Source organism: Melanotaenia boesemani, chromosome 6 (assembly GCF_017639745.1).
Source record: "Melanotaenia boesemani isolate fMelBoe1 chromosome 6, fMelBoe1.pri, whole genome shotgun sequence".
NCBI lineage: Eukaryota > Metazoa > Chordata > Actinopteri > Atheriniformes > Melanotaeniidae > Melanotaenia > Melanotaenia boesemani.
Genome location: NC_055687.1, coordinates 15705573 through 15729867, shown reverse-complemented (window position 1 = coordinate 15729867; position 24295 = coordinate 15705573). Strand labels below are relative to the sequence as shown.

Below are 24295 nucleotides of genomic sequence, written 5' to 3'. Positions count from 1 at the left end.
CTCCCTCCCTCCACCCTTTTCATTCCCTGGGGAGGTCAGTAATAATGGTAGTGATGGAGTGAGAGAGGGAGGTGCGATTATTGTCTTGTCGGGAGTCAGAGGAATCGATCGGCTCAGAAATATGAGGCGCGAGAAAGAGCCGCTGTGTCAGATACAATAACCACCCGCTCCCGGGGGCTTACACACACACATACACACACACACACACACACTCGTTTTCAACACGAACATTCACATTTATTTAGTTGGACGCAAGTGCAGACACTGACACGCACACACTTGTACCATCTTTCTTTTTCATTACCGTACACACATCCCTCTTCTTCTGTGGTGGAGGAGAGCAGTGAGGCAGCCCAATCATCTACATGCTTTGATCTGAGATAAAGCATAGAGGTAGATCTGTTCTGATCATTCTTCATGCACAGATAAAGGGCAAGGCGAGGAAAATCGCTCACACACCTTTCACTCACGTTGCTACAAACAGACATAAACACACACATAAGCGTGCGCGCCGCACACGCGCTCGCACTGAGACCTTTCACTGCTGTTGCCTGGCAACGTGGCCGAATGTCCAATCCGAGCAGAGAACAGTGGCCAGTGATGTCACAGCTGCTGCTGACCAGCAGGTCTGAGAGAGAAAAAGAGAAAGAATAGGAAAAGAGAAAGTTTAAGTTGGCGAAAAAAAAGGCAGAAGGTTGCCAAAAGAGAGGGTTTGAAGAAAAAGAAGCAAAGGAGGTAAAGAGCAGGGCGAGGTGATACGAGCCAAAAAAAACCAAAAAGACCCAAAAGATTAAATACTTCCATCTGTGTGTATATCAGTAAAAAGAATATGAATGATCCTTAAAAACAGCCTGATTGTGTAAGAGAACAGCTTAAAGTGGCCTTGGTGCTCCTTGTACCAGTGATGAAGGGTGCTGGTCCCTCACTGCAAACTCTTCAGTCTTGTGCCAGAGGAAGAGGAAGATGAAGACGGGGTTAGAGGAGCGAAGATAAAGACTTGAGCCTCAACCTTGGTAGCGCCGTGGGAGAGAGCTGTGTCTGTCTAGACAAACCTGGCTCCCTATGGGCTGCCGAGATGACATAGAGAAGAGGGTAACGGTGTGAAAGAAGGATGGAGGGACAGAGGGGCCAGAGGAAAAGCGGTAATTGAGAGGTATTAGGTCAGGAGAGGAATAGGTGTTGTGAAGGTGTGGGCGGCTGAGATGGTGCTGGTCCCAAGGTAGCCAACAGTGTGAGTGTGTTTTAGGCCCTGCTGCTTCTCATACAAAACCTCAACCTCTGTAAGTCAGTACACTGCTAGAACTACTGTTTATAATCCTGCAACTCCTCATGGGGTTGCACCTGAACACATACACACACATAAACACACCTATACACGAGACTGGATTTTAAATCTCTCACCTTGGATAATAGAGTCTTGGCATTTGACTGTGTATAGAACTTGGTGGGTCCATCACTGAGCCGTGCTCTGTCTCCATCCATAAGAAGAGGAATATGATGGATTATATGAATTAGAGCAAGTGTGTGCTGTAGGCCTGAGGCTGCACTAGGTATACGAGGGCCAAGCCATAGAGGGATGCTGAACTGGTTTGGAGACCTTAGAATTGTCCCTGCAATGACCCATTATACACACAGTCTCCTCCCACCTTCCTCACCCCCAGCTAACATCCTGCCTCCAATCTTTTTATTCATCTCTTTCTATCGCTCACCTTTATTCCTGTCACCTTTACATCTCCTTCATTCTTTTCCCTTTTTCTTTGCTGTTCTCCTCATCCTCTTTTTCTTTCTCTTAGTAACCCCTAATACCCTCCCTTTCTGCCTCACCCTCATTCTTTGACAGTGGAGTGATTGATGGCACTCCAGAGGCTTCAGCCTCCACCCATCCTCCTCCCATGTGTCTCACTATCAAACTGTGTGCTTGTATAAGTGCATGTCTGTGTGTCCATTGTTTCACAAACATAACTTCTAGTAGTGACTCAAACACTCTGCATACATAGGTAATATTCCTTGATAGATATATTCAGAATAATATCCATTATCTAATTTACACCGTTTTCAGTTTTAATGACAAGACCACTAAACTTAGTTAAGACTTCAGTAGAACTGTCTGTGGACCGATAGCATCTAAATGCAAAGCTTGAGTGTTGATCTCCATGGCAACCAACGCTCAGACCTCCATGGGACAGGAAGGCCCCTATGGCCATGAGCTATAGAACACAAACACACAGATTCAGCACACACGCACGCAGACACACATACACACACAAGGGTAGTTATGAGGTTAGACTGGGGTTTGAACAAAGGTCACGGCCAAAGCCGGGCTGCCCACATGACCTCTGACCCAGGAAACCGCCCCCATCCACGATGTGCAGTCTATCAATGTCCGAGAACAGCCTCAGCCAGCATCTCCTCATAAACAGGCCCATAAAACTACAATGAATACAATATCATACAATACATTATACAATATACAATGAATACAACATCTTGTATATATATATATATATATATATATATATACAAAGCAGTGAGGACATTTTAGCTGGGATTTTAATGAAAAATCACATAAATTATCATCACAATTGCCAGTTTATTTCTAATTTACATAATTAATTGGCTTTTAATCACATATAACCATTTCTAAAATAGTATTTTTAAGTTTAGAGGGCAGCTCTGTACCTTCAAGCTTTCATGCTGTTGTAATCTTCATGATGAATGTGTATTATTTACAGAGTAAAACAATCAGTTTTTGTATATTTGAGGAAAGAAAGAAAGAAAGAAAGAAAAATGTTTCTGTATAACTCAAGTGCAGCCCTGTATTCACTTCTCACTGAGCGTCCATCCTGCAGTGCATTGGCTTGTAGTAAATCACCACATAAAGTATTTATAAGGTTAAACTTGGGAACTCTGCTGCCGTTAGCTTTTGAATTAGTGAACTCGGAACAAGGGAGGAGGACACGGAGGAGTGAGCAGTGTGCCTCGACCTCTCTTCGCTGGATGCCGTCTGCTCGTCGGGTTTTGGAGAATAAAGAGTGCCACCTCGTGGTAAAATCCAGGCAGTGTGTGTATATGGAAACATTTTTTCTACTCCCTGATTATCCTTCCACGACTTTAGATCTACACTTGTGTATGTGTTAATCTTTTCGTCCAAGTGGGTGGCGCTGATAATGGCTCGTATCTAGTTTATCAGGCAACGTTCCACTTGCCGTGCCATATTTACCCATCACGTGTAGAGATTCACGGTGTGGGTTTCTGTGGTGTATCATTGAATGCAGCCCACAGTGTAGCGTGGTCAGTGGTACAGTGAGTGCTGTGACTTAGTTTTTCCTTCCGATCGGGTTTGAGCGTGAAACTTAGCAGATGTCTCACATGTTCTGTTGGTGCCGATCTCCCCTGGATAGACCACCTTTACACCCACTGATGTGCTCGCGCCCCCTCAGCGAGGCAGACATAGGAAATGGTCACAATAACTTGGGTTAAAAATAAGGAGTTTATAATGTTATTTAAGTCGTGCTACAAACAAGTCATAAGCTCTTTGGTCAATATGTCAAGTTTGCTGTTTTCGCCTTGTATATGTGAGAGTGAACGAGTGTGCGTGCGTGCGTGCGTATGTGAGTGGCTGTTTCCAGTCGAGCCATCACTTTCCGACGGTACCAGTCATCCCCCTCTTTTTCACCTCATCTATCAATTCATCTACCCGCTCACCCACTCTCTCCCACTCTCTTCGTGTCCCCCTTTGTTTTTGTTTTTTCTCTTCTTTTTTCTTTAGATATATTTTCTCTCCTCTGAACAGAGTTCCTACTCTTTTGAGACTTACTTCCTGTTGCAGGATGTGGGGAGGAGGTGGGGCCTTGGGGGTGAGGACTGTCATGCGTGCGTGATAGAGAAAGAGAGGGAGGATATCTCTGAACCATATGATTTAATACACTCCTCCTTTAGAGAACGAACCGGGGAGGGAGATTGAGAATTTAACTTTAGGTAGCGCACACACTCCCTCACACAGATATGACCAAGACAGCGGCAATAGCAGCAAAGGACTTTTCCAGTATGTGGTTGCCAGGTGAGTGACTGTCTGTGCAGCTGTCTGTCATTTGCCAAGACCAATTAAGCTTTACGTTTGGGAGAGGGGACTGTGTATATGTGTGCGTGTGTGAGAGAGAAAGAGCTGTGTCTATGCTGTTGATTAATGCCACTGGGTCTAACAAGCTCAGCTAATTAGAGAACATCAAAGGGTGAGAGGTGGTACGAAGCGAGAGGAGAGTAAGAAGGATGGAGAGATGATGGATGGAAGGATGGATGAGTGGACGCCTGTCGCAGGCAGCGGGAAAGGTCAGACACCTCACTACCCCGTAGCTTGTGTGTTTCCATGTGTGTGTGTGTATGTGTGTGTGTGTGTGCTTCAAATGATATTGCATGTTAAATAAGCTTGAAAAAAATAAAGTAGTTAAATCTGTTTTATTAGTATTTTTAGTTGTCACAACCCACTGATCACATACTATTTTCATACAGTGTGTGAACAGCAGCTGTTTGTCTTGGTAAGCATTAGTTACACTTGTGTTTACCTTACAGATCCTTGGTTGTGGAGGGGTCTATGGAGCAAATTTTAAATTATTATGTCTGCACATGAATTTAAAGCATTTCAAAGCACTTAAATTAAAAATATAATTACTAAACTAAAAGAAAAATGTGTCTATAAGAGGAAATATGATCAAACAATAATTCTAATTACTTAAAAATGATTTAGACAGACAGCAGAAGAACGTATGACTCTTCCTGCAGCCTCTTGCTCATTAATAGTGGTCAGCACAGGCTGCCAGAAGTGACAGACACGGTCTCAGTTGACCGGCGACGAGTCTCAGAAAAGCTCAGCAGGCTGTTATCTGACTCACCAATTACCAGGAAACAAATTTTAAATGTCAATTAGCTCATATTTCTCGGTCTTTGTTGTTATGAGACCATTTCTAAACAAAAGGGGAGAAAAAAAAGCCAATTTCTGTAATGATGTGCATTGGTTTTTAATCAAAGAATGATTCATGGTTTTAAAAATCACTGTCACCGCTGTGACGTCCACAAAGTTGCTCTGACCAGAGAGAGACGTCCTGCTCAGAAACTGCAGCAAACAGTGCAGCATGGTGTAAATAAAGCAAGGTGCAAGCAGAAATGGTTTAAAGTTCATGCTCAAAATTTAATGACTAATTCTGCATGATTGCTCTGACAAGCTACAGTGGGTGAACATCTGTAACACTGATCAGCGTTTAACATGTTTGAAAGTCAAGCAGTGTTTGCTGATTAAAACCTTTAGAAATGAGTTCATAAGTATGACGTTTAGCATCACAGCTGCATGTTACTCCATGCTTGAGCCTGAGGAGTGTTGCATCTTTGCTTTTGCAAAGCCTTATTCATCAGATTCAAGTTTATCAGTTTAAAAACTGAAGAAATATCTATTAAATCTGAAAACAACTCAAACTCTCATTGAGGTTTTATTTCACAGAGTAATTAGTTAATTTAAATATTCATTTGATTTCTTTTTGCACATTGACAGTCGTCCTTTAGTAGCAATGGGTTATATGTGTGGGGGTGTTTTTGTGAACTCCTATTTTTTATTATTAATTCTTATTTTTGGTGATAGATATATTAGATACAACTGGGTGATAATTGGCATTGAGCAACATGTCACATAATATTAGAACCTTAAACATTAGCTTTGATCATCAATGATCTGCTGCTTTAGCATTTCTTCTTGGTTATTTCTTCCTCCATCCATGACTTCTTAACGCAGGATCTTACTTAGAGCTAAACGCTCTCTGCGTATGATTTCTTTTATGGTAATTAAGACTTATTACTTCATCTGTGGGGTTTAAAGACAGATGACTGTGATGCTCATATATGAATAAAAAAAATTGTTTGTTTTTTATCAGCACCCCTCAGCATTCACTCATTTTTTTTTATAAAAATCTGTAGTTTGTAATTTTAATGACTGAATTTCCAATTCTTTCTGCTTGCTCCGGGGTTGTGTCCTGATTCAGGAAGTGGGGTGAGGGGTGTTGGTGGTGGCGGGATCACGGTGGTTGCAGTGAAGTTTCATCTCGGCCAAATACCCAGAGGAGAATAACAGAAACAGTCCAGAATGAGCACACACACTTTTCTTCCTTCTTCCTATCTGTTGCATCATTTATTCATGACACAGGATTATACAGCATTAAATTAGATATGTTTAAGATACAGTGAGCATGGTGTTGCAATCTGGTCCCACAGGGTCACAAACATATTTGCAGTATCATGAGCACATGCTGGTACATCTTAAAGAAAAACAGCTGACTAATTACCAAGAAGCTACTGCTGAAAAGTGCATCTTCTCATTCGCATGCTTATCTCATATTAACGTCAGTAGCATGTAACTCTAGGCAGGGCAATGTGAAATCAGTTGTGAGTGCAGCCGCGTGTTGAATAAGACCGGCAGTTTTTAAGATGGAGTGAAAGAGAGAGTGAGAGAGCAGGTTAATATTAATAGCGGCGTTGACAGTAAGTGTTGGGTTTAGCACTCAGCGTTCAACCCGGTACAAGGGGAAGTTGGGAGGGGAAGTGAGAAAAAGGCACAACATCTTGATATACTGTCCCACCACTGTATTACTGACCACATTATCCACTATGTTACTGTCTGCAGGCTGTTTTAAATCATGAATCAACACACACCTTCTCTGTGTGTCTTGTGACCGGGCAGCACGAAAGGCTACACTTTGGGAGCTAAACATTACAGCTGTTTTATGAGTGAGACCATTACTTTATATGGCAGATTTGGCTTCAGTGTTGTACATGCCACATACTGAAGATCTGAGACATCTGCTATTATAGAAGTGGCTTTGCAGTAGCTTACTGTTTCTGAGTTTTTTATATATAAGAGGAAGATGATATTTGGGGGCTTATTTAGTGGTTTTCAGCTGAAATTGAGCAACAGTGGGCAGTTTGTTAGTTCCACTAATAGACACTTCTTACATTTTTAAAGCAGGTGCCATGTAATGTTGGAATAACCACAAACTGACCATCAGCATGAATTCAACAGATTTCCGCTTCCACATTAGATAAATGTTTTTATGGGAAACCCTGCAGTCAGAGTGTAGTTGTGTGTGTGTGTTTGTATGTTTATGTATGGATCTGTACCCTAAACAGTTTTGTGCCACCAGAATGGAGCCTCTCAAGCTGATCATCACTTCCGTTAAACATGCTGTGTGCACTGAAGTCCACTGATCACACATCTGTTTCACCGAAGCTGATATGTTGCTGCTGTTAAATGTGCCTCTGATCAGGGAGTGGCTCTTTATCTGTGAGTTCTCCTCTTCATAAAGATACAACCAAACTGACAGCTTCTTCATTTAAAATTGGCCTCCGGTCACTGGTGGTCAGTAAGTAAGCTGGGTTACTACTGCCCCCCAATGGTGAAAATTATGCTTGACCACTTGTTTTTTTTTTTCCCATTACAGAAAACCACGATTTCTTTTTTTAAAATCTATTTTCTGTGTCATTTAAATAAAAAAAATGGCAAACAAGCTGATGGGAAATGTTCCATTTTGCCTTAAAGTCTGCACTGCGTGTGAGAAACAACAGGGTGAACAGAAAGAGGGAAAAACGGGTGAAAGAGGGAGAGAAAAGAAGGAGGGAGACTGAGAGTTTATTATGCAGGTGGCAGATATAATTAGTTGGTCGTTGGGCAGATTTGCATGTTTTCACAAAAGGGAAGTAGCTCTGCATGTGTGTGCGTGTTTGTGTGTGTGCGTGGATGTTAAGGGAAGATGGAGTAAGGGGGTGGTGGGGGAGGGTTGGGGGTAGGTTTCCAATGGTCACAACAAAAACTTGTTTTACAGTTTGTGGTTTCAGACAAATAAAAAGACTTTTGTAATTAGATAATGCTATGGGGTGATAACCAAACATGACAATACCACACATACACACACAGTTTATGGACAACAAAGCTACACATGTAATCTATTTTCTCTAAACTCTCCTCAAATCATCCTCTTTTCTGTCTTTTCCCACCTCCCTGTTACCAAAATACTCTTTTATTTTTGCACCAAACAGAATTAAAGAATTAAATTTCTCTCCTCTCTCCAATCATTGCTGTTGCGATGGGGACTGTCCCAAAACACTATCAAACAGAAAGTGATGTGGTCTTATAATGGATGACACACAAACATGAGACATTTTTAGTGCCATGCTGCTCCCACGAAAACACCTCAAGTTAATTTTAGAACAAGCAAGCACCTTGGGTCAACCTACTCTTGTGTTAACCACTGATTGGAAAGAGTGAATGAATGTGGGCTTGACTGAGCTTGTAAATGATTCAGCTTCATTGTTTAACTTACAGTGTGTAGGCTCCATTCTGTGACCTGAAAACACTCAACCTTAACGCATCTAAAACTGACACCTTGGCCATCCTCTTTCCCCTTCTGTCATCTACATTCAGGTCACCTGCTCCATAACTGCCTTTAGTTCTGCCAGTGTCTGCACTTCTTGTGTGACACATCTGTACGAATCTGCCAGGCTGACTTATTTATCTTGTGTGCCTTCCTGTTGTAGATATCAGGATGTCAAAGCCAGTAGAGGCTGAGAAAGTTGGGTCTGACTCACCGTTGGAGGGCACTGGTAAGATTTGCCTTTATGAGTGGCAACAAACAAAGTCACACAAATACGTCTCTACGAGATATATGTAAAGACTTGCACATGTATGACACTGGAAAGTTCATGTGTAAACTTGTGCAAATGAGTTATGTTCAAGGTGTTATCACTTTTTCCTCTCCCTCCTACGCAGATTCAGAGCGGAATGGACCTGAATCAAATCACCAGGTATATGTGAGTCTAGTGATTTTTTTTATAATTATCTCCCACCTCTTTCACCTCCATAATTGAGCTACCAGAAAACAAACCAAAGTAGCTAAACATTGTCTGCATTAGGAACTAAAATCCAATGATTATATTGACATTTAGGCTGTGAAATGTGAAAAATTCTAAGATATGTTTAACTTATCAACAAATCACACAGACTTAAATGTAAAGCCTCATTTTGACAGTAATTTTAATTTTTTTCATGTTTGATTTTCTAATTTTAGGCTCAGTCAATGAAGGTCAGCCCCTTTCCCCAGTCACCAAACCTGAGCAGCAGCAAGGTGAGTGCCAGTGTGTCTGTTTGTCACCGAGCTGCCTCTGCATGTCTGTACGTGAGTCTGGGCCTGTGTTTGTGCATCTTTTGTATCTTAATGTCACGCTTTAGGCTTATTGACAGTATAGCCGTCTCAGCTTTGTGTTCATCTCTATTCACTGAATTGCTCTATTGTCGTGTTAAACGTTGAGGTTGGTTATGTGTCGACTCTCCACCCAGTCCCGAATGTAAACAAGTTTCTGAAGAGTATGATGGCACTCATACCTGACAAAGCCCATTAGTGGTTGAAATAAATCCACAAGATTATTCTTCTCACCAAAAGTTGAAACCTTCCTCATTTTCATACAGACGATAAAGATGATATGCAAATCAGTAAGCTGGAAAAGGCTCCCTCTGCCAGTTCAAGCATGTCTTCTGGGAAAAAAGATTATCTGTTTTGTTTACATAAACTGGATACATTTATGATCAGCTTACTTGTGCTTACTTGTAGCAGATGACAAGAATGATCAGAGATTACACAGCTAGTTTAAGTCTCTTTAAATAAAGATGCCATAATTAAGCTTTAAGAGGACAACATTTACCTCCTTAAATTGTGGCATTACTATCAGTTGCTGGGTTAGAATGGAAAACTATTACAAAATTCTGTGCATCTATTAATCCTTTTCTTTCTTCTCTTTGTCCTCATACAAGAATAAGATGGATGAGTGCCCTGAAATGTCTCCAGGCCTTCCTCCCTCCCATGGCCCGACCCCTTCCCAGACAGCCCTGCAACATACACAGCTCATGCTAACCGGCTCCCAGCTAGCAGGGGTAAGATGGACTGATATATACGCGCAGGTGAACGCTTTGCTTTGCTTTTTCTTTGCTTTCTTTTCTTGTACTGCTTTTTAAACACTTTATTTCTTTCTTTATGCTAATTTCTTGATCCTTTCCTTCTTCATCAGTTAACAGCTCTATTGCCAGCACAGCAGCAACTGCTGCTACAGCAGGCTCAGGCGCAACTCCTTGCTGCTGCTGTGCAGCAGTCCAATGCAGCCCATGCAGCTCATGCAGCCCACGCAGCCGCCCAAGCCAATCAGCAAGCTCAGGCAGCTGCAGCCGTAAATCAGCAAGCCCAGCAGCATCAGCAGCAGCAAGCGGGGCAAACAGGGCAGCAGGCTCACTCACAGTCCCAGGGGCAGAGCACACAGGAACAGAGCACCCAAAGTGTCCCTGTCCCACCTCCTCCACCCCAGCTCACCCTCTCCCAGCCAATCCAGCTCACTGCCCAGGTACTGCCTGCCAATCAAAGCCGTTTTCTGATGAGAGGCTTGATTGAGGAGTCGACGGAACCATTCGTCTTGGATGTTTGTCGTGCATTTCATGATTCACAGTTTCCACCTTGCTTCGATGCACTCATTTCCTTTTTGTTTTTCCCCGATACTGTACAATAACAAAGTTGTTCCTCCTGCTACAGCATCTTCCGTTCATCCAAATCTGCTCATCTGGTAGAATTATATGCAACACTAACACATGTTTGTGTTACTTATCCCTCTGGCTGCTCAGAAATGAATAGATTCTTATTCTTTCTCGCTCACATACCTTTTCTCTCTCTCAACTGAACAGGACATTCAGCAGCTGCTGCAGCTTCAGCAGTTGGTGTTGGTGCCTGGCCACCCACTTCAATCTCCGGCCCAGTTTCTTCTCCCACAGGCACAGCAGAGCCAGCAAGGTGGGAACACCTTTTCTTTTTTCTTGTTAAAATAGTTTCACACGTAAAGAAACCTGCCATTTTTAAAAATCATGTTAATATTTGACAATGTGCATCTGTTATTCAGGACTCCTATCAACACCAAATCTGATTCCGCTACCTCAGCAAAACCAAGGGAGCCTCCTCTCTGCTCCAACTAGAATGGGACTTCAGGCGCAAGTAGGAAACATTTATTGTCAGTGGAACCAGTGAACCATCACCTCTATTTCTTTCTCTCACTTTAATTTTTCTGGTGTTATTTCTGTTGCAGCGAGATAAGAGCATGGATATAATTGGCAGTGGAGGCGTAACCACAGTTCCCTCTGTGACCTCTCACCCCGAGGAGCCCAGTGACCTGGAGGAGCTGGAACAGTTTGCACGCACTTTTAAACAGCGACGTATCAAACTGGGCTTCACACAGGTCGGAAGAGACGCCTGTTGTATCTGTCTCAATGTTTTAACTTATCTCTATCTAAACTCTACTTCCCTTTTTCGTCTTTACAACAGGGAGATGTCGGCTTGGCCATGGGGAAGCTGTACGGCAACGATTTCAGTCAGACCACAATATCCCGCTTTGAAGCTCTAAACCTGAGCTTTAAGAACATGTGCAAGCTGAAGCCACTGCTGGAGAAGTGGCTCAATGATGCAGGTGGGCTCTCATAGAAATAAAGATGCTTTAAATTCAGACTATTAGTGTAGTTGCTTAAATTAGCTTCAACAGCCACTAAAAAAGGAGTGTTGTGTTGAGACAAGATTAAACTCTTTGATTTTATGTAGCTCAGTTAGTTTAATGTACTTTTGTGTGAATTTGTCCTCCAGAGACCATGTCCATAGACAGCACCCTGCCCAGCCCCAGCTCCCTATCCTCACCTTCTCTGGGCTTTGACGGGGTACCTGGTCGCCGCAGAAAGAAGAGAACCAGCATCGAGACGAATGTACGTGTGGCCCTGGAGCGCTCATTTATGACGGTAAGAAAACACATGTAGTGTGTGACTCTTTTAAACGCAGCCTTTTATCTTTTATGTAAAACATTTTACTAACCCTTCTTGTTTAAGTAGCTGTATTTAAAAATTTTCTGGGATTGTGAGATTTCTGTCTTTAATTTAAGAACAGCCACAACCTATTAAATAATGTTGCAGTTTCCAGTCACCACTGCAAATGGCTTATTTGTGAATAAATCTTTTGTAAGGGGACTCATTTTTATAACGTAAAAATGAGTTTAAATTTGTTTAAATTTAGCACTGCTAAGATGCTCTGGATTCTGGTTTCTCTTCCATCCTGCAGAACCAGAAGCCTACCTCAGAAGAAATCCTGCTGATCGCAGAGCAGCTCAACATGGAGAAGGAGGTGATCCGGGTCTGGTTCTGCAACCGCCGGCAGAAAGAAAAGCGTATCAATCCCTCCAGTGCCACCCCTCCCCTGTCCAGCCAGCCCCCCACTGCCCCACAGACGCACAAACCACCTTGCTACAGCCCCCATATGGTAATTAGCAAGCCTTGGCATCTACACAGATGCATCTTTTCATTTAGTTAGGGTTAATGAACGTGGTTTTCCATCGTCATCTTTAATTGTTTTTTTTTTTTGAAGATGTAAATAAGAAAAAAATGAATAGAGAAATATTCTTATTTAAAGGGGTTTTTGTTTGTGTTAAAGTAGGCTTGAGATTCTCTTTTTAGCTCGTGTCAATGCCCCTCTGCACCCAGAGGTTGCAGGGTCCATCAGCAGAGCTTTGTTTTCCATTGAAAAAACTACTCCTTTTACTATTACTAGACTTCCTGCAACTTAGTCAATACTGGTGGCACTAGTTTTCTCACATTAAATTAGTCATTAGTCTGATTCATGTTTCTATTTTGCAGATTTTGTAAAGGTCACATCACATTTGCTTTGATAGTGAATTAAAAACAACTTCTGAATTTCTAGAAACCTGAACGGGCTTTTCTCTCTGACAGATGTCTAGCCAGCTGTCGCAGGCTGTGACCAGTCTCAGCAGCACAACGGTGACCACCATGTCCCCTGTCTGCCCCCTGACTTCCAGCCTCACCTCTACCCACCCTTCTCTTAGCTCAGCCCACACTCCTCTCAGCTCCACACCCTCCCCAGCGACTCCTCCACCTCCTCCCCGCAGCACAGCGAGCCCTGCAACTCCCAGCCACAGCACACTCAACCTCAACACAGGGTAAGAGACAAGGACCAAACAGCCAGGGATACTGGTGTGTAGCTAAAGATTAACATGTCCTGACTGTATTTATGGAGGTTTTGGAAATTAACCTGAACTGTCTTACAGCAACAATGGTAAGAAAATTGGCTTTTTAAAAATAATCACTGTGTCTGTGGATCCCACCACAAGTCAATAAATTTAGGCAAAGTGTCTAGACTTCAAAAACACCCAGCCACACATTTCCATAAATTTGATCAGCCTGAAAGCTGCACCGCAACACGTTCGGTTCACCTGCAGTTTGTAGTTAAATGGTTGATACACAAATCTCTCACACACACACACATTTACACACATATACACTGATAACCATGCCACTGGCTTCCTGGCTCGTCTTTACAGCAGCACAATCTAACCCTAAGTGTGTATGTGTGTGTATGGTTCTTCTGTTCACAGCTTATGGCGTATGGGTAAAAAGAACGGTGAAATGTCTAACTACATCACCGATTTTGCTGCAAACTTGAGGTGAATATGACAAAGACACACACATTACATGTTCATTCAAATACTGCAAATGTGTTCTTGTATTAAATCATATCAAGTCTGTGTCAGAAATGAGTTATTAATAAGGGTTTAGATGTTTTGTAGCATCTCCAGGACACCCCTTTTTTTCTTTCTTGCATTTCTAATTTCTTTTTGGTGTCTCTAAAGAAGGTCTGTTTGCAAACTGCTGCTTTTTATGTGTGCAGGAATGAATTTACCCTCTGCCTGTCCTTGCTACTAAACCTGCTTTTTTCCTCACCTTTTTTCCTCTGTCTGTCTGTGTTCGTGTACATGCTTGCATGTGTGTGTGTGTGCCACAACAGGAACACTGTGATGGGAGTTAACACAGGGATGAACCAAGCCCTCCTCGGTAACAATCCCCTGGCTACCATCCAAGGTGTGTGAGAGAGAAACATAGATGAAAGGCAGATAGATTTATTAAAGACAATACCAACAATACTAAGTTCAACCTCAGCAAAACTGATGAGCAGACAATAATTTAGAAATTCTAGGCTGAGGTATGTGTCAGTATTTAAAGTTTGGAAGAAAAAAAAAAAAAGAAAAAAACATAAAACTTGCATATTTTCATACATTTTCCTCTTGTCATGCATTTATAGAAACCTCTTATACACTCCCACACACACACAAGCGCTCAAACTCACATGTACATACTGTACATGGCGCATCCCCACATACACCTTCCCACATTGAGAACAATACAAGAATAAATACACATAAAAACACACAATCTGTCGTACAGCAGTGGCCACCAACCATCACCGACCACCGTGAGTTTAGCATGGCTCATTTTTAATCACTCTTTATGGGGTGAAGATAAGAAGGGGAAGGGAGATGCGTTAAAACGAGAAGTGTGATGATGAGTAATACGGTTACACATGGTGGGTGAGTTAAGTCTCAGTGGTTGACTACTGACTGGAGACATGGATGAATAGGCAGCCAAGTGTGTTTGCTCATCCACAGAATGAAGCAGATGAGACAGGCAGAGCTGTAGAGAAGAAAAATAACTTCTTTTTCAAATATTGTCATCTACATCCATTAATCCATCCCATCAACTGTCTGTGTGAGTGATGGTGCTTTTGTTAATGTGTGGGCTTGTGTTTTTGTTTTTGTGTACAGGTCTGTGCTGTCTCACTCATCTTTAGCTTTTTGTCTCTTTGTGTTATTATCAAATCAGTTTGTATATGGAAATTAAAGTGTCACCGCTTAGTTTAGTGTGTCATCTTTGACCTTTTTACCGTCAGTTTTCAGTTTTATACTTACTAGGACTAAACACAACAACCATTAAGTCATTGAGAAATATGACTGTTTCTTCACAGTAAAAAGTCTCAGCCTTCTGTATTTTGTGTTATTTGGGTGCTTAATGCGTCTTTTCAATAAGTAAAAATAAAAAAGTATCAGTGTTGCTAGGCAAACAAAAAATGATCACTCTATGTGCATACTTTACATTCTGAATGGAAGCGAGGCTCTGCAAGATGCTGAACTTTTAGTAAAAAACAGCCAATTATGCACCTTGTTTCCATAACAACACACTCCTCATGTCAGATAACCTGCTGTGTGATTAGCTTAGCAGGGATATCAGACAATGTGCCATTATCACAAGTTTATTTCTATTGACTTGTGTTGAAATGAGGGTTTTAGAAGTAAAAATAGTGTAGGAAAATTAATTAAGAACATATACCATCTTTGTTTGCTTTATTTTATCGGCATCATTTAAAAAGAGTTGGTTACTTTCCATTACTCTCTTTTGAAAGCAACAATTTTTTTTTCTGTGGTGGAGTTCTGTTAGAAATATTAACTTCAGTAAGCATAGATGATCAATAAAGATAGAATTTCGAAAAAATTCCTAGATCAAAGCATAAAGTTATTAAGATCACCACAAATCATTTTTTTTAAGTTTTGTTTCTTATTCAAGTCCCCATGAATCTTTTGATTTATACAGTATGCATTGAATTTAGGTCTCTTACACATGAGAATCCTATCCAACAATGACCTTTCTTTTTTTTTTTTTTAGCATATTTAATGGTGTTTTAGAGTTTGCCACTAGCTGGAAAATATTGAAAAGCATGTTGATGACTCATCCTGCATTCGGGGGCAGATACCAAATTTCCATCCAATGAAAAACTTTCTCAAGTTTTCCCATCCTCATGATTTCAAACAAGCACAATAGCAGAGCGGATGTTTGTTGCATTTAGGGCAATATACTGGCAGAAATTGGGGCTGTATAATACAATGATTTAAAGTTACATCTTGATTAAACATAAGTTGATCACAGTGATAAGATTTGGACTTTGCCTTTTGATCTTTGATCCAGCTTATCCATCAGCAGCCAATGTACCTAAAGTTTTGGCCATCACTTTAAAATATGTGCTCATTTTACCACAAAACATTGTTTATTTAACATTACAGCCAAAATATTTGACAAGACGTACAAAAGCAGGGGTAATGCTCGTATTTTCCTCCTAAACCATTGAATTGAGTGGAACTCATTATCTAAAATATGAATGCCTTGTTTAGCAGTTGATTTGCATGCAGCCCATCTATTCTTCTCTATCTTTGACAAACAGCCCATACTTAATCATGTTTTATCAGTCTTGTTGGGTTACAGTGCTGCTACTTACATGCTTATGTTGCAACATAAGGGTTCGAAAATATTTTTTAAAGAACTTTTTGGGTGATTTATTTTCTTACGAATATAGTAATATGCTGTAATATATCAAATATAGCAGTTTCACATTGCTTGTTCTCGCTGCATGCACAGAGAAGGAAGAGCTATTGCAAACAAACCCCAAATAGGTGAGCAGCCAGATTTAGTTGCAGCCAACCCAGATGCAGATTTTTGAGTCAGTGCAGCAACTGGATGTGAATGTGACTTAGACAGGATTTAAAAAGACATTCTGTTGCTTATGTAATGATGTGCAATGTGAATATAAATACACCTGAATACATATATTCAGGTGTATTTATATTCACATTGCAGGTGTAAATTACACTGTTATCAATATTGATCAATATAGAACATAATAATAGTTAATAGTTGGTGTTAGTTTTGGTCATATGGCACAGCTCTAGCAAAAATTAAATTTAATGTTTTTAATTAATGTAGAACAATGACAAAATAAAAATAGTTGTTAATCTATTACCTTAAAACAGGAACTCTGTATCCAGAAATGCTGCCGGTCCTCCTCATTGCCATGTTGTGTTCTGGGTAGGTGGATGGTTGCAATGTACAATTTTTGCACTAGATGCCGCTCTATTTGAGTTACTGGACCTTCAGGTATAAAACAAAAAATGCTCTTCAAAATTTTGAAAGGAGGATTTTAAAGGTGATAAAGGAAAAAAACTTTAAGGTAACAAAAGGAGTGTACAGTGTCAAAACAGCAGGAACTACATCAAAATAAAAAAAAAAAAAAGTTAAATAAATAAAATTGAAATAATTAAAACTAATCTGAATTGTACTCTTGCTTTGCATTGAAGTGATCGTAACTGGGACTTTATTTTTTCTTCTTCTCTTTTTCTTCCTCAGCCCTAGTAGCCAGTGGTGGCCAGCTGCCTCTTTCCACTCTTGAGGGCAGCAGTAAGGTGATGCTGGGGGCTTCTGGGGGCCAAGGAGGAGGCCTTCCCTCTTCCCTCTTCCTCAACCACCCCACCCTCCTCCACATGGGTCAGAATCCCAGCGCTGGGTTGATCAACGCTGCTGTAGCCAAAGTCTCCCAGTCCTCAACCTTCCCCTCAGCCAGCAGCATCAGCCCCACACCCTGCTCCCCTTCGCCCTGCTCCAGCCCCGCCTCTCCCTGCTCCTCCAGAGAGATGGCACACAGCCCACCCTCCCTGAGCGGGGCCAAGCTTGAGTGACCACACCAAAGGGCCAATCGGAGAGGAGGAGGAAGGAGGAAACGAGAACCTCGCCTTTCACACCAAAGCTATATCTTTCTCTCTCGTGCTCTTCTTCCGTTATTTCATTTTTGCAATGGCTCACTCCCTCTTTCTCTCCCAGTCTTTCGATGCCAAAAATACACAGAATGAAAGAGGAGAGAAGGAGGGAAAGAGGTGAAAGAGGGGAGAAGGGGGTAAAGGGAAAGATTAAAACCAAAAATCTTTATCTATCCAAAAAGATGAAAAGGAGACAGCGTGGGACCTTTTTATCTACAATGTGTGTTATCGGCATGGCACCTCTCCACTCTTTCTGTCTAAAGGAAAATAAACCAATGACTCTAATGAAGAGATGGCGGAGATGCATGTCGAAGTGCATAAACCAAAAATGACAAAAGATAACTTTACTTTATGACAAAAGGAATGGCGGCAAGGACAAAACGATGAAGAGGACTGTGCTTTAGCATCTTTTTTTAAAATATTATTGTTTTGAACGCTGCGGGTCTGAAGGAAGAAGAATGAGGAGAATACGATTAAACCAAAAATTTACCTGAGGAGGAGGCGGAGGATGAATACACAATGATTTTAAAAAAATGACAACCATACCAAAATCACAAATACCAAAAACCAAAAAATACGGAGAGAAAAGCTTTATTCAAAGGACGTGTAAATACTGAAGCTATCCAGGACCAGTTCTGTACTGCTACTGCTTCATACAAACACACACACACACACACACACACACACACACACGCAAACATACATGAAGAGCCAACCCATCCTGTCATTGACTCATCCCGGCTTTGTCGGCTCGTGTGTCTCTCATGGGTTTTCACCCAAGTTAATTTGGATGGTTTTGTAAAATATTTGAACTTTTTGTATCATGAGCTTATCTATGAATGTCTGCTAGAACTCCTGTCTCTTTACCTACCTCTGGTTATAAGAGCATAGATTAGCATTCATTTCCAAACATGCTTGTTATTTTTTTTTTTTTTTACAGAAGTCTAGCTTAATGTTTTGTTTTTTTTTTTCTTTTTTTAATTATTTATTAGTGTCATTATACAACTCGGTTCCTATTTATTGCTGTGCTCTACTGTAGCTTTAGCTTTGGAGTTTTTTTTTTATTACGATCATTGTCATCATCTTTGTCTTCATCATGCATATTTGTGTCATCATCATCGTGCATTTTTGTTTGTAATGTGACTCGTCTGCAGAAACGCAGATGATGAAGGTGAAGATGCGCATCTCAGTCCTCACCAAGTGCCAATAGATCACAAATAGAGTTGGCACACTGTGCATTGATTTCAAGGTGTGAATGACTTCATTAAGACCTAGACATCTGACATTTTGTGCGCGTAATCAGACCGCTCTGCCCTCACTCTGAAAGATAACCCATTATTAGAGACTCCATGGCTAAATTAACATGCCCTGGAAACTTCACACACTGAAAATGATGTTTGTTAAGAGTGGTGACAATTTGAAAGTATGAAATAGGGCTGTGATTGGAGATTTGACGAAGCAACAGTTGAGATTGAAGGCTAAATAAGTCAATAAAGCCAAGTTTAGTCACAGATGCCTCTCATTCCTGCCTCGTCAATCAACCTGTATGTCTAGACATGTTTACTAACATTTGTCTGTTTCCATCATCACTCCATCAGCCACATTTCACTGTCATTTTCCACCTCACACTGCCATTAAATCTCAAATGGATACCAAAGCATTTGCAAGGCTGGGCTCATCTTCAAGAGCTTCAGCCAAGACATGAATACAATAAAGACACATTGGTGGCAGCGGGTGGGGGCTGAGAACAGGATGCTACCCCTGCAAGGCCCCTTTGTGGAGTCCCCTCCACTTGGCATGTCCACAAACCCATGGGGGAAGCTTTATTAAGGGGACTGATCCTTTACTCTGAACCCCCACAAAGTAGGGTATGCTGGGACATGTTGTAGTGAGGGGAACAGGCATCACACTTTTTTTGTAAGAGGATACCAAAAATAAACCCTAACCAAAAAAAACAAAAACAAAAACAAAAAAAAAAAACACAATCCAAGGAATGACAGAAGCAAACCAAAAGAAAAAAAACAAAACAAAACCAAATATGGCTAGAGGGAGCAGGGGAGGAGGACAGATGCAGGTGCTGAACGAGGTGAAGCCGTCGAATCTGCCTGTCTGTCTCGTTAGCTTTAGGGCTGCAGCTCCGGCCCGCTCTGAAACTGTGTAGCATGGATGGAGGGATCAATAGACTGGCAGATAGACTGAAGAGCAGAAAAAAGACAGACTTTTCCTCCCCTCCTCTGCCTCCCTCTCTCCAGCTCAGCTCTCTGGTCCTGGATGGAGCTAAACGCAAATGACCTCACTGAACTGAAATCTTCTAAAAAAAAAAAAAAAAAAGAAAAAAAGAAAAAAATCTGTTTTTATTTTTCCGTTGGTTGGTTTTGATTGTTTTATCTCTGCTGTGTCTCTTGATGCTGTTTTATGTACTGTACTTTAGTGCTTATTACTTATTTGGAATAATGTACTCGCTTACTTAATACAAGAGCTCCTTATTTTTTTTGTAGTCGTGCTAGAGATTTTTATCAGGTGGTTGGAAAAAAATACTGTGAAAATTTAGCTTCCAGATTTTTATTAGATAAAGAAACAGACTGTCTTGGCAGAAAAAAAGAACACAAAAAGCCAAAAACAAAGGAATGAATAGCAAACCTTGAGGTAGTTTAAACCAAATACAAAATCAAACCAAAGCAGCAGAGAAACAGATCTGCTCTTTGTGCATGAGGGCAGAGAAATGGGTCAATTTATCTGAGAGGTGACTGTGCCGTTTCTGTATGAAGGTGTTAGTTTAAGGCTAAAAAAGAACACTGATGTCTTATTTCAACCTCAGACAGCAGTGTTGACTCCATTTAAAGACAGGAAGTAATACGCACAGCCAAGGCCTCAGTTTATTTGACAGGTTGGGAGTTGGACGTTAACGTATCCAAAGAATATTTGGTTTGATCCACACCAGACAAACAGTCGACACACGAGAATCATTTCACGAACCAAGCTTTAGATGTGGGGTTTGCACCTTAAAGGTGAAACCTTTCCTCCACATTGACTCTTAGACGGAATGTATCTGTTAGTGCTTCTATAGATTTTGTAGAAAAAGATCTATGTTCTACTGCTTACTTATCGCTAATGTATTGAAAAGAAAAAAAAACGTACAAAAAAGATTTTGAGAAAAAAAGATCCTTAAAACATTGATGATAATAACTTGATTTTAGACCAAAAATTTTAACTATCTCTCTTTGGGCTTTTTTATTTTTCCTTATCAATCATGATTTAGACTTTTGATTGTACTATTTATTCAGGGTAGGTTTTTTTTTGTTGTTGTTTTGTTTTTTGGGGGGGCTTTTTATCCTTTTTTGTCTTGCTATTTATTTGTTGATTTATTTCTAGAGGTGCTTTTTTATATATTTGGATGTATTTGTGATGGATTTTTTTCCCCCTGCTGAGGTTCTTTTGTACATCTTTCAACCAAATAATACTAGAAATGCAACCACATGTCCTATTAAGGGAATACATATGACTGAACAGCAGTTATGTGGATATTCTCTTCTTCATTGAGGTGACTCCCCTCTTAGAGGTGGAGGGAAGCTCACAGAGTGGCAGCACTGTGTGGATAAACAGCTCGTAATTTACTGGATTTTACATAAGAGCAAATTTTGAATTAGCTGTTTTCTGAACATAAACTTTTTTGTCTCTCTTTGTGATTGAACCAAGGTGGAATTTAGTTTCAGATGAGAAAATGTGAAGCATGAGGTGTTTTGTTGAAGCACAGTGCTGCTTCTGGTCTCTGTATTTTCTCCAAAGCGAGAACACACTGAAAGCTTTACAGCTACGCAACCAAAAAAACACAAAAGAAGATCTAACGGGGCAAAGGGGAAAGTGTTTTTATATGACTGAGACTAAAGAAAAAAGCAAAAGATAGAGGTTATTTTGGATTCCCTGCTGTAAATTGCCCTCTAACTTCTTGAGTTGTCTCTTTACTTTTTCTTGTCTCCTTGTGTTTCCACTTTTCTGTATGTTAGTTTTAACTTATTTCTTCATCCGCCGTAGGATGTAAAAGAGAGATAGTTCATCATATACCTCATATTCTTTGATGATAAACCAAATAGATGAATGCTTTAAAATGTGGGGTTCAAGTGGGCATCAGGGTACCGGGATGGTATGTGTAGACAGTGTGCTTTTATCTGCTTGGAGAAGACACAGTCAGGTCGGGAGATGATGGAAGTAAACAAGTGGGTTTGGGATTTATCTTGGAAGTAACAGGTCATTGAATAGATACTAGTTTTACTCTATTTACTAGTTAATGCTCCTGTCTGCACACACATACCTTATCCCCCTGAAAAATACCCCACTGTCTGTGTTGAGCTTTGAACACAGCCCTCTCCTCACATGTGACCCTCACTGCTTCCTCCTTGTTAAACATGGACCGTGGGCTTTAGGCTGCTTCTTGGCACAGATCTAAGATCAAATCTGGATCTGTTTCAAGCTTAAAAAAGCTTCTAGGTTCGTGTCTCAGAGCAGCTTCATCACCAAAGCCGTCCTCTCGCCTTTAGGTCCTTCTTGCCTGACAAGAGGGGCTTGTTGACTAGCTGATGTCTACGTCTGTCAGGATGCAAAACAGGGCACGTAACCAGGGAGCGGCTAATGCCAAGGTTGCTAGGTGACATGTATAGACAGTTTTACACGTGTGTTGAAAACATGGAAGTCGGAGGGAGAGATGTGCATGTTAATCAAAACATCTGGAGAGTCCTTTGTTATGTTTTGCTCTTTTTGTCTCTCGTGCGTTGAGGGGAAATGGAGTCTGAGCAACACTCTGAATGAAGATCAGGGTTTGAAGGACCAGGTGCAAAGTGCAAGCTTCTGTGGTGGGGATTCCCCCTTAGTGAATGATACCAAAGTCAATGCCCTGCCGTGGGATCTAGCACAATGTGAACGTTCCCCAAAACCCTGATTTCATTGAGTGTTTACTCAAAAAAAACTACATTTCTCTCTACATAGTTACAAACAAGCTCTCAATAGCAGCATCCATGAATCGTTCAGTTCTATTTATGTTGTTGCTGAAACTTAAAGAAGGCTAGAGTCAGTATGTAGTGAGCTAAGCCAAACTAACCAACATTGTGCTTAACTACATATTCAAAACTGATACAGGAATGATCCCAGTTTTTTCGTCAGTCACGTGAAAATGAGGGAATTCTGTTCCTTAAGGCGTGAAGATGTTGGAAATATGAATATTTAGAAGAAAGAGAGACAAAGCGAGCTGCACAAAGAAAAACTTAACAAAAGTGCTGCATCTCCCTCCACCCACTGTCATCCACACGTACATGTTCTTCCTCTCCTTCATCTCTTCTTTCTCTCTTTTCTACAATACAGCTTTAGTCCAAAGGTTCTCCAGCAACACAGCAAAGCAAGTCAGATGTTAAAGAATAAAACCAAAGAACTTTAACTTGATCCTCTCTTTAACGCAAAGCCTCCACTGCATCCCCACCTCTCTTTCTCTCTCTCTCTCTCTCTCTCTGTCTCTCTCTATCCTCCCTACCCTGTCTACCCTCCTTTGTCACCTAGCCAGCCGGTCTTTGAAGCATTACCTTCAGCTATCCAAAGGGAAATAATAATAATGATAATTAAAATGATGATGAAATGTATATTTTTAAGTATTTGTCATTGGAAAAATAATCTTAAGCTTCTCATTAATATGATGATCACAATGATGACAACAATGATGATGATAATGAAGTTTCTCTTGGTATCTTTGTAGCTGTTCAGATCCTTCTTAAGTTTGTGTCTTTTCTGCTCGTGCTGCCAGAATACCGCTTAACTCCCATCATTCCCCTCCCTCAGCTTTTGTTTTTTTTTTCCCATTTGCTTCACCCCAGTGTTTGGCCCCTGACGTCTGCCTGTCTGACTTTTACGCTTGGATGTTTGTCTACACCTGTGTGTTTGAGTTTGAAAGAGCGAGCTGTATAACGTTCATGAGGGGAAGTCAGAGATTTTGTCTGGAAGCAGTTTTCAGTTACTGTTTAAGTGGGAGGGCTTCGGTCTGTTACACCTGTGAGCATTTGTGCTTGTGTGTGTGTGTGACTGGGTGGGGTGTTCGTTGGAGGACAAAAGGTTCCCTTGTTCCTCTGACAACAACGCTCCCTGACACAAGACCCATGATGTCCACTTTAACATAATGTTTGACAACTTCCTAGTACGTGTAGCTTTAATTCCCCCTGTCACCGCAGTCAGTGTTTACTTAATTTATGTGTGAGTGAACAGGTATGGTTGTGTTACTGTCTCTCCTCCCTTTGTGTCTTCCATTCTGTGAACAGTCCCTGCCCCGCCCTCCCTGCCATCCTTCTCCTCTTTGTCTGCACCACTTTTCTTCCCACTGTGGTAACAACTTAGCCTTTTAGTGTATTTATCTTGAAAACCAAAAAAAGAAAAAATAATCTGCTTGTTCATTGTACAGTGTTGTTCATTTTAAGTCATTTTTGTAACTGAAAGTGTTTCATTCATCCAAATAAAACAGGAGACAAAACTGTACAGATGATCCCTGCTGCCTCTTGTCTTTTCTCTTGAGCTCTAATCTGTAGACATGTTTAATCTTGAACCACAAGTTTTACTTGGTTTAGCAGGGCAGGGCGACTCAATTTGGCCCCACGAGGGCCTGATCAATGTCTCCCTGATACACCTGACTCAAATTAAGGAGTCATTGTGGAGAACTTCATAAAAACAGATTTAACAGGGACATGTTAAAAACCTGCAGGACTACGCCCCTAATAGGGGCGAACTGAGTAGTCCT

General features: G+C 41.0%; 1 protein-coding gene across 5 annotated transcripts in view; it reads left to right on the top strand.

The window, feature by feature from the left end:
• pou2f2a (POU class 2 homeobox 2a) overlaps positions 1–24036 on the top strand; it is a 44677-nt gene extending 20641 nt beyond the window's left edge. Inside the window, exons 1-16 of one of the 5 annotated variants that reach the window (XM_041988955.1) lie at positions 3941–4060; positions 8572–8637; positions 8804–8844; positions 9102–9158; positions 9842–9961; positions 10096–10422; positions 10757–10862; positions 10969–11060; positions 11152–11301; positions 11388–11529; positions 11700–11848; positions 12165–12362; positions 12830–13056; positions 13492–13560; positions 13902–13975; positions 17123–24036. In XM_041988955.1, coding sequence (XP_041844889.1) covers positions 4006–4060; positions 8572–8637; positions 8804–8844; positions 9102–9158; positions 9842–9961; positions 10096–10422; positions 10757–10862; positions 10969–11060; positions 11152–11301; positions 11388–11529; positions 11700–11848; positions 12165–12362; positions 12830–13056; positions 13492–13560; positions 13902–13975; positions 17123–17451 — 2202 coding nt within the window. In that variant the 5' untranslated portion in view covers positions 3941–4005 and the 3' untranslated portion in view covers positions 17452–24036. Of the gene's footprint in view, positions 1–3940; positions 4061–8571; positions 8638–8803; positions 8845–9101; positions 9159–9841; positions 9962–10095; positions 10423–10756; positions 10863–10968; positions 11061–11151; positions 11302–11387; positions 11530–11699; positions 11849–12164; positions 12363–12829; positions 13057–13491; positions 13561–13901; positions 13976–17122 lie in introns of those variants that run through there. The other 4 variants (XM_041988954.1, XM_041988958.1, XM_041988956.1 and 1 more) reach the window with 4 other exon arrangements.
• The last annotated feature ends 259 nt before the right edge of the window (positions 24037–24295 follow it).